This window comes from Jaculus jaculus, chromosome 4, assembly GCF_020740685.1.
Source record: "Jaculus jaculus isolate mJacJac1 chromosome 4, mJacJac1.mat.Y.cur, whole genome shotgun sequence".
Lineage (NCBI taxonomy): Eukaryota > Metazoa > Chordata > Mammalia > Rodentia > Dipodidae > Jaculus > Jaculus jaculus.
Genome location: NC_059105.1, coordinates 169548053 through 169561370, shown reverse-complemented (window position 1 = coordinate 169561370; position 13318 = coordinate 169548053). Strand labels below are relative to the sequence as shown.

General features: G+C 38.0%; 1 protein-coding gene across 1 annotated transcript in view; it reads left to right on the top strand.

Moving 5' to 3' along the window:
* Window positions 1–690: 690 nt before the first annotated feature.
* The window catches only part of Impg2 (interphotoreceptor matrix proteoglycan 2), a 74190-nt gene continuing 61562 nt past the window's right edge, over window positions 691–13318 (top strand). The window contains exons 1-3 of the mRNA XM_045148419.1: window positions 691–703; window positions 5362–5589; window positions 11319–11485. Of these exons, the coding sequence (XP_045004354.1) occupies window positions 691–703; window positions 5362–5589; window positions 11319–11485 (408 nt within the window). The remainder of the gene's footprint in view (window positions 704–5361; window positions 5590–11318; window positions 11486–13318) is intronic.

Genomic DNA, 13318 nt, shown 5'->3' with positions numbered 1-13318 from the left:
ATACTCTTATCTTTCCCCTGCTACTTGTATGCTGGGGGCCCTCAGTGGAATTATTGGTATTCATTGTGAGGCCTCAATCAGTTCTTGTGAAGTAGTGGGGGGCATGCCTCAGGGTACTCCTACCCACTCTGTGGCTCTTAAAGTTTTTCTGGCTCTTCTGTTGGCAGTCTGATTTAGTGTTGAGCTCTCTATAGCCTCTGAATTTCTGCTTTGATAGCTTTTGATTGATCACTGTGTCTGTCACCATCATCCTAGAGTTGGTTGTCAAGCCAGCAGTAAGAGCAGTAGTCATGTTTCCACTTCCTCTACAATTTCTTCTGGGCCCTGGCAAATGTAATTTAGGTGACACATCTTGTGGTGGACAGTCAGCTGTCTTTTTTTCTTATCAATGGATCTTCGTTCTCCCCCATATTTCCTACCTTCTGTAAAATAAAACAGATTCTCTAACCAAGAGTGAGAGCAGCTTAGGTTAAAGTGGATGTGCAAAGTTATTTGAGAAACTTTGGTGTGCAAGTCTACTCTTGTTGTCTAGTGGCAAATATTCATTTTTGAGACACTTATGAATATGAGTAATTTTAATATTTTCTGGCAAGAATAATGGAGTATATGGTATTTTGGTATATGAGGGACTACAGTTTAAGGAATATGTTTGTGTGTTGGGGTGGGGTGTTAATGAAAGGTGGTAGCGAGATGGAGAAAGAACGTTTGTAGAGAAGGTGACACTAGTTCAAAATTAAAACTCTTAGAATTGGAAAAAAAGGAAGCCATTTTTAAAATACCTGTGTGCATGCATGCATGTGTATGTAGCCCATTACTAGACTGGAGCTCACAAACTAGTCTAGGGTGACTGGCCAGCAAGCTCCAGGGATCCTCTATCTTTGCCTCCAGAGTCCTTAGGTTACAATTATCTGCTACCATGGCCAACATTTTTATGTGGGTACCAGGCATTAACTCAGTTGCTCATGCTTGTAAGGCAAACACTATACCACCTAAACTATCTCCTCCCCAGCTCAATTAAAAAAAAAAATAGTCATATACAATCAAATAAGAAGGACTTGAATAAGTTAAATACCTCTTAAAATTAGCTTTCATATCAGGAAGATAAAATGATCTTTTTTAAGATCTTGTTTATAGAGCCCATACTAATCTACTTCCCATCTGTTTCCCATCCTCATCTTCCCATTGTACTTTGCCTTTTAGTCAAAGTGAATTGGTTATCATGCTGGACTTCTCTCTGTAGTTGCTTACAACTAAGCTGATTCTTATGGAATTTTTCAAAACATACCGTTAAAAGACATAGTTGTAGCTGGGTGTGGTGGCACGTGCCTTTAATCCCAGCACTCAGGAGGCAGAGGCAGGAGGATCAATTAGAATTCAAGGCCACAGTGAGACTACCAGGTCACCCTAAGCTAGAGTGGGACCCTGCTTCAAAAAAAAATGACATAGTTGTATATAAGGCTGCTGCTATGGACTGTGTCCACCCAGATGGTCTCTTCTGTATATGCCTTTTAGAAACTGCAGAAACCAATCCTCAAAAGGCTCCATATGGTTACGTACTTCATTTGAAATTATCATGATAAAAGCAGTGTGATGTGTTCTTCTACAAGCTAGACATGCAAGCAGGTTATGCACTGTTATTCCATGTTTATGAAACTTCCTTTAAATCTACAACTGTATCTCATTCTGCGTGGTTAGAATTGTTTCTAACTAGGTTCATCATTCTATATATTCATCTAAACTTAGTATTTGAATATAATTTGTAACTTGTAACACTTCTAGTCTCAAGCATTTTGGATAATAATACCTAGACTATTTTGCTAGACAAAATGTTTACCCATTCATGTTCTGAAAGTGCGTCTTCACTTCTGAGCCATATTGCACATAGTTATTCTTTCCTAAAACAACCTGTCACTTCTTGTAGTGAACTTTATTTTTTCAAAATTGGACTCAACATTCACCCTTCACATGTTTATAGAATGATTAATTACACAGAATAATTCACTCTCCTGTTCCCTCATAAAAATTTTAATCTACTTATCTAATAATTTTGATACGTTATTTGCATACCTGTTTCCCTTGTATGTTATAAGACCTTCAAATACTGAAACTGGATTAAGTATATTAGCAGTAAAGCATTCAATAAGTGATCTGGGGCTGGAGAGATGGCTTAGCCGTTAAGCACTTGCCTGTGAAGCCTAAGGACCCTACTTTGAGGCTCCATTCCCCAGGACCCACATTAGCCAGATTCCTGAAAACTCAAGAAATATTATTTAAGAAATTAAACATTAGAGAACATATTTTGTCAGTAATAAAGTTTGTACAAGTTGTTAAGACTTTCAAGGTTTTATGTAACCTACAACAATTAACCATCTACAATATATTCTGTACATATGCATGCACTACATGTTTAACATATGTTCCTATGTTTTAAATATTGTTTACACTAATTAAATTTATGAACTGGCTTTTCTAACTTTATTGATCCTGAACACAGTTCTTTCTGGTCAGTCAGTCCTACTAACTACCACCTTTTTTGTTTGTTTGTTTGTTTTTTTCCAGGTAAGGTCTCACTCTAGCCTAGGCTGACCTGGAATTCCCTCTGTAGTCTCAAGGTGGCCTTGAACTCACAGTGATCCTCCTACCTGTGCCTCCTGAGTGCTGGAATTAAAAGTGTGCGCCACCACGTCTGTCTGGCAACTACCACCAGTTTTGCCCACTGAAATGCTAACTAGGCCACCAAGGCCCCAGCTGAAATGTTACCTTTTTCAGTATTACCTCTACCTACTTTTTCTAGTTGTAGTTTGAGTTTTGAATGTTACAGTTAAAAGTTACAAATTACATGAAATATTAAGTTAAAATGAATTTATAGAATAATGAACCTATTTAGAAACTAATGGACCCAGCTGATTTTTTTATACTATTGTGTAGTTTTCTGAAATTTTACGAATTATATTTTGGGCTGGTGTGGTGGTGCATGCCGTTAATCTCAGCACTTGGGAGGCAGAGGTAGGAAGATCGCTGTGAGTTCAGATGACATAGTGAATTCCAGGTCAGCCTGGGCTAGAGTGAGACCCTACCTTGAAAAACCAAAAAAAAAAAAAAAAAGGTCTTATTATATTGTAATATGACTAGTACACACTGTGTTAGTCTCAACAATATTTCATGTTCCTTAGCTCTTTCATTAAATGCATGACATAAGTAGAGAGTATTATGTATAATTTCTTAGTGTGTTAAAGAGCTCAATTAAATGTCAAGTGGTAAAGACAGTATTTCAGTTAAGATTTTATCAGTTAAAATACAGAAATGTTTGCATACTGCAGTGATTCTCAGAAGTCTTCAGCTTTTTGAACTAGACCACTGAAAATAATAGTTTTTGACTAGTATTTGTTATGTAAGACATCTCCTGTGTTGTCAACAAGAAATATTCACTAAGAATTTTGTTGGGGCTGGAGAGATTACTCAGTAGCTAAGGCAGTTGCCTACAAAGCCTAAGGACCTGAGTTCAGTTCCCAAGTACACGTGTAAAGCCACATGCACAAGGTATTGCATGTGTCTGAAGTTGGTTTTCAGTGGCTGGAGGCCCTGACATGCCCATTTTCTCCCCCCCGCTTCTCTTTCTCTCTCTCAAGTAAATAAATATAAATGAATTTAGTTAAAGCATTTTCCTTTTTCTAACTGATATGGTAAAGCTTATCAAATAATTTTATAAATTTGTTAATATTTTTGCCAGATGCCAGTAGAGCCCCTGCCTAAGCCCCATAAAAGCAGACCCTTGGAGTGTCTCTTAGTAGACAGTTTCTTTCTGTTGTCTTGTCCACTGTGGCTGTACTACATATATATAATAAACTCTCCAGGTCTGCATTGTTCTGTCTTGGAGAATTCTTTCACTTCCTGTGTCGCCATTGTCCTTCAAGGCACGGGTCTCTCAATTGATAGCAAATTAGGCTACAAGGTTATCTTTATACCAATCATTTATATTAATATGTGTCAGGCATCTTGTGTGGATTAAATGAGTTTGTTTATTTAATTCTCATAGTAGCTCTACCATGAGTTTGCTTTACTATGCTTAACATATTTTTATACCAGTTTTTTTCTTTATTAGTTATAGACATATTCAGTGTGTAAACAGCACATGTGGGTACCATCCTTACCCTCGTTCCTGTCCTCCCCCTCTCCAGGAACCCTCCTCATTGGGGATGCCAGTTACCTGCATGGGGATGTGGCTCGTGCATTGTGGGGGTAGCCCTCAGTTATGGGGAAGAGGCAACGTCTCTGCTAACACAGTTTTTAATATATAAGGATGAAGACAAAATAAGTGGCTTCAATAAAAAACTTTCAGGTTTTTCTGTCAAGGAGGGAAATAAACATTTTAGGCTTATATACTTTCAGGCCTAGGAAAATACAGATAGCATATGAATCTATCATATTTGGCCAACAAACTCAGAGAATTTGGAGGAAAAAAACCTGAATTATATGTGAACATAGTTACTTGTACAAGAGCTGCCTGTTAAAGACAAGGAGAGTGTTAGTAAAGAGCTTAGCTAGCTAGATTAGAAGAAAACTGCCTCTCCCCATCTGTTCTAATTAGCTTATCTCTTCTGCTTTTATAGCATGCTGATTAGTTAAGAAGTGTGATCTATTTTGAGAGGACACTTTTTACTTACACCAATTTACAATGATTTTGGAGTGGTTGTCTGTTCTCAAACATAAATTTTTAGCTGTTAGGCCTTTTCTGTGACAATTTGTTATTGGAAATTTCAAGGCTTTGATGTTCACTTAAAGATCTTGCCCTCTCCTCATTTCTGTTTGGTTTGGGCCCAAATGATTATGTTTCCTGTTTTGGGGAAGACTTCTCTTGGTATTTTGATCTTTTTCTTGCTAGAAAGAAGCTTTTCATCACTAACAGGTAATTGAAAATTGATGTTTATTTTAGGTTTCTATTTATTTGTATTATATCTCTTAAAATAGTATTTGATTGACTGTTATTAGAAATTATAGAAATATGACTGTATTAATCTTTGACATTGCTTCATTAACTTTTTAAAATATATTCTGCAATTTGAAATCCCCTCTTCATTAATTATTTCTGGTTCAAACCTTACTTCCTTTTACTTCTTGTGTTGAAATTAGATGTATATTCCATTTCAAAGGCAATCCTGAATTCAAGGGCTAGGAATTAGCTGGTTAAGATTAAATTCCTCTTTCCTTTGATATGCATGACTGTACTCTGAGCCTTGTCTTCAAGGTCCAAACATGGTGCAAAGACCAGATTGTCTCCATTACCTTTTTGTGCATCTACTTTCCTCACCAGAAGCCTGAACTCTGTTTTCACTCTATAGTTACAATCCTTATTTTCTTTAGAAGAGACTCCAGAATCCAGGAGTGCAGTTTCTTCTCTCTCAATTGAAGACTCTACAGCTCCTTCTCCACCGACCGGGGTTAAACAGCTTGTGGATTCTAGAGAGGCTGAAGGACAGTGGGTGTTTAGAAGGCGGCGATCTATTCTCTTCCCAAATGGAGTAAAAGTTTGCCCAAATGACAGTGTTACAGAGGCTGTGGCAAGCCATGTGAAGTATTTTAAAATCCGAGGTAAGCAAACAGCCAAACCCTTGTGTTCCTTAATGGTAATCACACAAAGAATCATCACTTGTGCTTCATGTAAGAATTTCTGATAATTTAGATAAAATTGAGAAAAGGGCTTGCTTCAAATATATTAATATAATTGCAGAGAAGAGCTTATATAAGAGGAAATATTTAAAGCACTTCAAAAATATTATTGGACAAACTGATTTATACTCTTCATTATGGCATATTTATGGTACATATATTATTGTCTGGCTATACCTAACTATAATTCATGGGGTTATCAGTTATGAGTTGTGACACCACCAGTTAGTCATTGTGTGTATGAGTGTGTGTGTGTGTGTGAGAAAGAGAGAGAGAGCAATGCCTCTGGATATGTTTTCCTACCTTATGGCTCTTACAATCTTTTTGCCCTCTCTTACACAATGTTTCCCTGAGCCTTGGTGAGTGTGTTCTAAGTCTACTTCAGTGATAAACTCTCAGCAACTTCTGGATCTGCTTTGATACATTTTGAGTCTCCTCAGTGTCTATCACCATCACCCTGGTGCAGATTGTCATGCTTGCTGTGAGAACAGCACTCTTGTTTATCTTGCCAATTCCTCTGTGGTTTCACCTGGGCCCTGGCTGATGTTTGAAAGGTGGCTCATCTCATAATATGGAGTCAGCTATCTTTTCTGATCACATTGATAGATTTGGGTTGTCCCTGGTTTTCACTGCCTTCTATAAAATGGAGAGTGAAAGCTGCATAGGTTAAAGGAGACAAGCACAGTTAAGAGAGATTTTCATAGGTATAGCTTCTCTTTAGGGGATCATGATTTTGGTTTTGGATCTGGCTATGCTTAATCCAGGATCATAAAAGTTTTCTTCTATGTTTTTCTGTAAAGTTTAGGTTTTAGTTTGCATGCTTAGGTCTATAGTGTACTTTGAATTAATTTACATATGTGATATATATGGATCATAGTGACTTATTCTAGAACTATTTGTTAAAATGATGATCATTTCTTGCCTTTGTACCTTCTATATCTATTTCTGTTCTCGCCTCTGCCTCCCAAGTGCTGGGATTAAAGGTGTGTATCACCACACCTGGCTGCATTAGTTTAATTTTATACCAATGTCTATTCTTTCTTGTTTATTGTAAACTTTATAAGTCTTTGGATTAAGTAGTGTAACTTCTTCAATTATGACCTTTTTCATACTTATTTGCTTTTTTAAAAAATTAGTTTTGTACCCAGTGTAGAGTCAAGTTGGTGCCATCATTAGCCTCCTCCCTGCCCTCCTCCCTCCACAGGGACCCTCCTCTTTGGGGAATATGGGTTGTGCATTGTGGGGCTAACCATCAGTTATGGGTAGGAAGCAATGTCTCTGTGTAGCTTCCAAATCAAGAGCAGTTGGTTACCCACCATGGCTGTGTGCCACTATTGCACTTGTGTGAGCACCATGTCAGATTGTTTGATGCTGAGATGCTTAGACCACGAGTTGCTTGGGCAGATGTTGGTCATTTTCCCCCAGTTGCTCTTGTAGCACCTCCTGGCACTAGATGAGCTAACTGTCTGGGGACTGACTCTCTTCCAGATTTCAGCCAGGTCATTCCATGTTCTGTACCAACAGTGTATGGTGTCTTTGGCAGCAGGATCTTACCACTAACCTTTGGTGGGTCATGAAGTACTCTGTCAGAAATCTGTCTTCTTTTGGGAAAACTTGTAGGTCTCTCTGATCAAGAGCTAATTGTAGATGATAGCCACATGCTGGTACTGGGAGTTATAGGTCAGTGCCCAAGAAGAGAAGGAAGAAAAAGATAAGTGATATAAAATATATAGAGAGGGAAGAGGGAGGGAGGGAGGGAGAGAGAGAGAGAGAGAGAGAGAAACAGAAACAGGAGAAGATTAAGGTCAGTCTTCATCATACCCTCTCCAGGGCCTTGTGGTTCAGGTGTTCCCTCTAAGGGCCTGGTGAATGTTTAACCATTTACTCTGTCTTTTAGGATGAAGAATTTTATGGTACCATTGCTTTTGGGTCCAGTTTTATGTCTCTCATCCCGAATGTTACCCTTTCCTCCTGTCCCACCCACCCTGTTGTCTGGTCTTTGAGATGCTTGTTAGGTATGTTGGCATCTTGGGTAAATTCATGTTAGGAGCCATATGTGAGTGAGAGTATGGAGCAATTATCTTTCTGTGATTGGGTGAGTTCACTGAGAATGATCTGTTCCAGGGGTGTATTAGAACTGACCTGTCAATTTCCACAAAAAAGTTTCTAGTCAAGCTCCAGGATAATGTTATAAAAAAAAAAAAAGAGGTGGATGGTGATGGTGTCCCCAAAGGATGATACCTGAGGTTGCCCTCTAGCTTTATGAGTATGTGTTACTAAGGACTTAGATCTCTAGATGCTGCCTGGTAAGTGTGTATCTTCTTACAGCAATCTCTGCCTGTTCGTCTTTTCCTTCTCCCTTATCTTTCTTTGGCTCTTCCCTCCCATTCCAGTCTGCCTATTGCCTCCAGTACTCTGCACAGCTGAATTGATTACAGGATAGCAGCACATTCAGTGCTATGCAAAATAGTCTGGGGGCTGGAGAGATGGCTTAATGGTTAATAGTGTTTGCTTGCAAAAGAGTCTGCATGGCCCCACCATGGTGGACTAAACCCCTCTGAAATTTTGAGTCAAAATAAATCTTTCCTCCTTTTTTTTTTGGTTTTTCGAGGTAGGGTCTCACTGTAGCCCAGCTGACCTGGAATTCACTATGGAGTCTCAGGGTGGCCTCAAACTCATGGCAATCCTCCTACCTCTGCCTCCCAAGTGCTGGGATTAAAGGCGTGCGCCACCACGCCCGGCCAAAATCTTTCCTTCTTTATGTTATTTACACCCACTGTTGTGGTCACAGTGATGCAATATAATTAATACATACTACTTGTAGCCTTTCAGATTTATGTTTTGGAATTACTTGGAAAGTACATTTAATTAGTTTTTTATTTTTATACAGCAGCATATATCTTCTAAATATCCATTTTTATTTTATTTTATTTTTTATGGGAGGAAAGGGTTTATTTCACCCTTATGTTTTCATTGGGAAGCTTCATTGTGGTAGAGAAAAGCAATTGGCTTACAACATTACACATTGCAGCAGAGACAGAATAGTCTACTTTATTTATTTATTTAGTTAGTTATTTCCTTTCTTCCTTTCTTTGTTTTCTTTACTTTTCATTTTTTAGGCAAGATCTTGTGTATCCTATGCTGGCCTCAAATTTTCTATGTAGCTGAGACTGGGTTGAAGTCATCCTCTAACCTTCATCTCTTGATTACTGTGATTACAGGCTTCTGCCATCACACCTGGCCTCATATACAGTTCTTTTCTTTTCTCCTTTCTTTCTTTCTTTTTTTCTTTTTTTTGGTTTTATGAGATAGGGTATCGCTTTAGCCCAGGCTGGCCTGAACTTCACTAGGTAGTCTCAGGTGGTCTTGAACTCACAGTGATTTACCTACCTCAGCTTCCCATGTGCTGGAATTAAAGGCACACATCACCACACCTGGTTTTACATGCATTTCTAATATTAATATAATTTATTTTTTAGAGTAATTTTAGGTTTAGAGAAAAATTGGACAGGATGTCCACAGAGTTACCATATCCTTTCCTTCAGACTCTCCAACTGTCACATTTTATACCCAGATAGTACATATTACAATTGATATGCTAGTATTGAAATATTACTATTAACTAAAATTCAGGGTTCATACATTAGAGTTCACTGTGGCACATTTCCATTAGATTTTAGTAATTGTATAATGACATTTACACACCATTATAGTGTTATACACAACAATTTCATTGCCCTAAATATCCTCTATGCTCATTTAGTCATTTCTTTCTCAGCCCTGTCTTTTCTAGGATATCACTGGGATCACACAGTATAAATTCATTTCAGATTGGCTTCCTTGATTTGGCAATATACATAGTTTTCATAGCTTGAAAGCTCATTTCCTTTTATAATTAAAAGAGTTTGTTACCCCATTTATCTGTTGAAGGACATCTTTATCACCTCCAAGTTTTGGCAAACAGAAATAAAGCTACTTTAAACATCTGCATGTAAGGTTTTATTTAGGGAAATACCAAGGAGTACAATTTAATTTAATTTTACTTTTGTTTTGAGCTGACTTGGAATTCACTGTGTAGTCTTAGGCTAGCCTTGAACTTACAATGATCTGCTGACTTCTGCCTCTTGACTGCTGGGATTAAAGAAATGTGCCACCATGCCCAGCTAATTATTTTATTTTTATGAATAAAGATAACTCATTATCTTCTGTTTTCAGATATGAGACATTGCAGCTTGAGAATGATAACTCTAAGTGAAAATCCCCTTCCTGATTTTATGAAATACTTTCAAATCTTATAAGCCTTCAGGAGTTCCAAATATTCCCTTTTGATTTCAACTAAAGATGTATGATAAGTTTTTCAAAGAGTAGATGCACTTCATTTCTGTTTCTTTGTTTTGTCAGAATGGTCTAAGGTATTTTAAAATGTCTATCCCTTGAAAAGCTGAGACTTTAGAAGACACATTTATTTATTTGTGAAAGAGAGATGTATCAGATGCATGTATTTTAAATACTTTTCACTAGATGTCTGGTTTGCCTATTTATTTTGATTAATAATGTTTCTGTGTGGTGTGTGTACAAGTATATGTGCTTATATATGTGTGTGTGCATGAGAAAGAAAGGTGGGGAGAGAATGAGCATGACAGGGCCTCTTGCAGCTGCAAGCAAGCTCCAGATGCATGCACCACTTTGTGCATCTGGCTTTATATTAGTACCAGGGATTGAACCCAGCCTTTCAGACTTTGTAAACAAGCACATTTTCTTTTTAAAATTTATTTATTTATTTGAGAGCGACAGACAGAGAAAGAGGTAGAGAGAGAGAGAGAATATGAGCATGCCAGGACCTCCAGCCACTGCAAATGAACCTCAGATGCGTATACCCCCTGGTGCATCTGGCTAATGTGGGTCCTGGGAAATCGAGCCTCAAATCAGGGTCCATACGCTTCACAGGGAAGTGCTTAACTGCTAAGCCATTTTTCCAGCCCTACTTTTTCTTTTTAAAAATATTTTATTTGCTTATTTGCAAACAGGCAGGTAGAGATAGATAGATAGATGATAGATAAATGAGGAAGAGAGAGAGAATGGGCACTCCAGGGCCTCTATTCCCTGCAAACAACCTCCAGATGCACACACCACTTTGTGCATCTGGCTTACATGGGTACTGGGGAATTAAACTCAGGTTGGTAGGCTTTTCAGGCAATCACCTTAACTGCTGAGCCACCTCTCCAGCCTGTAGGCAAACACTTTTAACTGCTGAGCCATCTCCAGTCATTATTTAATGAGGTTACTTGTAAAACAAAGGAAAGTTAAAATTATGGCCTGTTAGGAAAACATGAGTAAATTCAGTATAGTCAATGGTAGCTACACTTTTGTAAGATATAAATGTGGATTTTCTTTAAAGCAATGGGGAACAAACTCATGACAAGGTCAATTAATCTCCTTTGTAAAGAAAAAGATTAGTGCATTTTTTTTTTCAGAACTGAAAAGTTTAAACTGGATGGCTTTAATGGAATAACATTCTCATGGTCTTTTAGAACAGGCAGTGTGGTCATGAGTGTCTTAGAGGATGTGAATGATTTGTTCTGTCCTAACTGTGAGAACCCCAGAGACATGTTTGCTTTTCCTAAAAATATTTCTCTCTGTCCATTTCCTAGTGTGCCAGGAAGCTGTCTGGGAAGCCTTTAGGACTTTTTGGGATCGACTTCCTGGGCGTGAAGAATATAATTACTGGATGACTTTGTGTGAAGATGGAACCACAAGTATATTTGAAATGGGCACAAATTTTAGTCAGTCTAGTGAACATAGGAACTTAATCATGAAGGTAAGTGCCACATGGAGGAAGGCATTTTTGTGTTTGAGCAGAAGAGGGTAGTTCAATTAAGGTATGTGAGTGAGTTGCCTTAGGGCACAGCTTGGTCTCTTAGGCCTTGTAAGAAACATGGTTAATCCAGGTAACAGTCTCAGCCTTATTTATACATACAAATATTTGGAAATAATATTCATCAAAAGCTTAAACTAAAAATAGGGATCTTTGAGTGTTAAACATTTTTGTAGAATTAATTTACATATTAATTCATAATGGAAGCCAATCATTCTAATTAAAACTGGATAGTCTATTTAACAAATGTTTAGTAAGAGATAAATATTGTAATTTAATATTTAGTTATTTTCATTGGTTTCGGTATATTTCCCATAGCAAAGGATAAATAAATATACACATAGGTAATTATTTGCCCACTTTTTTTTTTCACCACATAGCATGAATGTATTTATATCAAGTAAATGAATCTTCATAGATAATAGTAAATTGTTCACAGTATTTGGTATTCACTTCAAGTCCTATTTGTTCATGTGAGGATCCATTTTTCAGTGGAGCAGATTTAGCACTCATAATTCTTTGAGCTCCCATACTTCTTTTTTATTTTATATTATTTTTTTGGTTTTTTGAGATAAGGTCTCACTCTAGCCCAGGCTGACTTGGAATTCACTACAGAGTCTCAGGGTGGCCTTGAACTCACAGTGATCCTCCTACCTCTGCCTCCCGAGTGCTGGGATTAAAGGCGTGTGCCACCACGCCTGGCACTTCTTTATTTTTAATAATATAGTCCTTTCATTTTATTATTAGTTATATAGTCAGATAATTCCTCTACTGGACTATGAGTCAAAAAGCAGTAACTATAGAATTTCATATTAATTTTAACATTCTCATGATATAGTAAGTATGTCGTAGATACTTGTGGAAATAAAAGTGCATAAACAGGACTGGAGAGATGGCTTACTGGTTAAGGAAATTGCCTGTAACACCAGAGGACCAAGGTTCAATTCCCCAGGACCTACATAAGCCAGATGCACAAGGTGCATCTCAAGTTCATTTGTAGCAGTTGGAGGTCCTGGTTTGCTCATTATCTTTCTCTCTCTCACACACACTCTCTCTATCTGCCTCTGTCTGTCTTTTTTTTTTTTATTAGTTATGTACACAGTATATATACTGCCATCTTGGTACCATCGTTAGCCTCCTTCCTGTCCTACCCCCTCCACAGGGACCCTTCTCATTGGGAAATGTGGGTCCTGCACTGTGGGGTTAGCATCAGTTATGAGTAAGAGACAATGTCTCTGTGCATAATGTCCCAACATGTGGCTCTAACAATCATTCTGCCCTCTCTTCCACAAATTTCCCTGAGCCATGTTGGGTTTGTTTTAGATCTACTTCAGTGATCTGGTCTTGGGAGCCTTTGTGTTTCTGGATCTCTATTTTTATAGGAGTTGATTATTCTCTGTGTCTATCTCTTTCACCCTTGAGTTGGTAACTGGTTCACCAAGAAAGCAGCACTCTTGCTCATTTCCCCAACTGCTCTGGTTTCAGCTGGGGCCCTGGTGAGGTGTGATGGGTTGATTCTCTCCTCAGGATTCTCCAATGGAGAGTGAAGTGAGCACCAGATAAATGAGATAACCATTATTATTTTAGAGAGACCTTAATATATGTAGGCCCTCTTGTAGCCCACAATTGGTGGGACCTTGATAATGGGTAGTGGGCTCAATTTTGGATATGGTTCTGACTTATTTCCCAGCTCCAGCTATGGGTTCCATTCCATTAAGCAGATCAGTTAGCCAAATCAAGAGCAGCTGGTTTCCCACCATGGCAGTGTGCCACTAT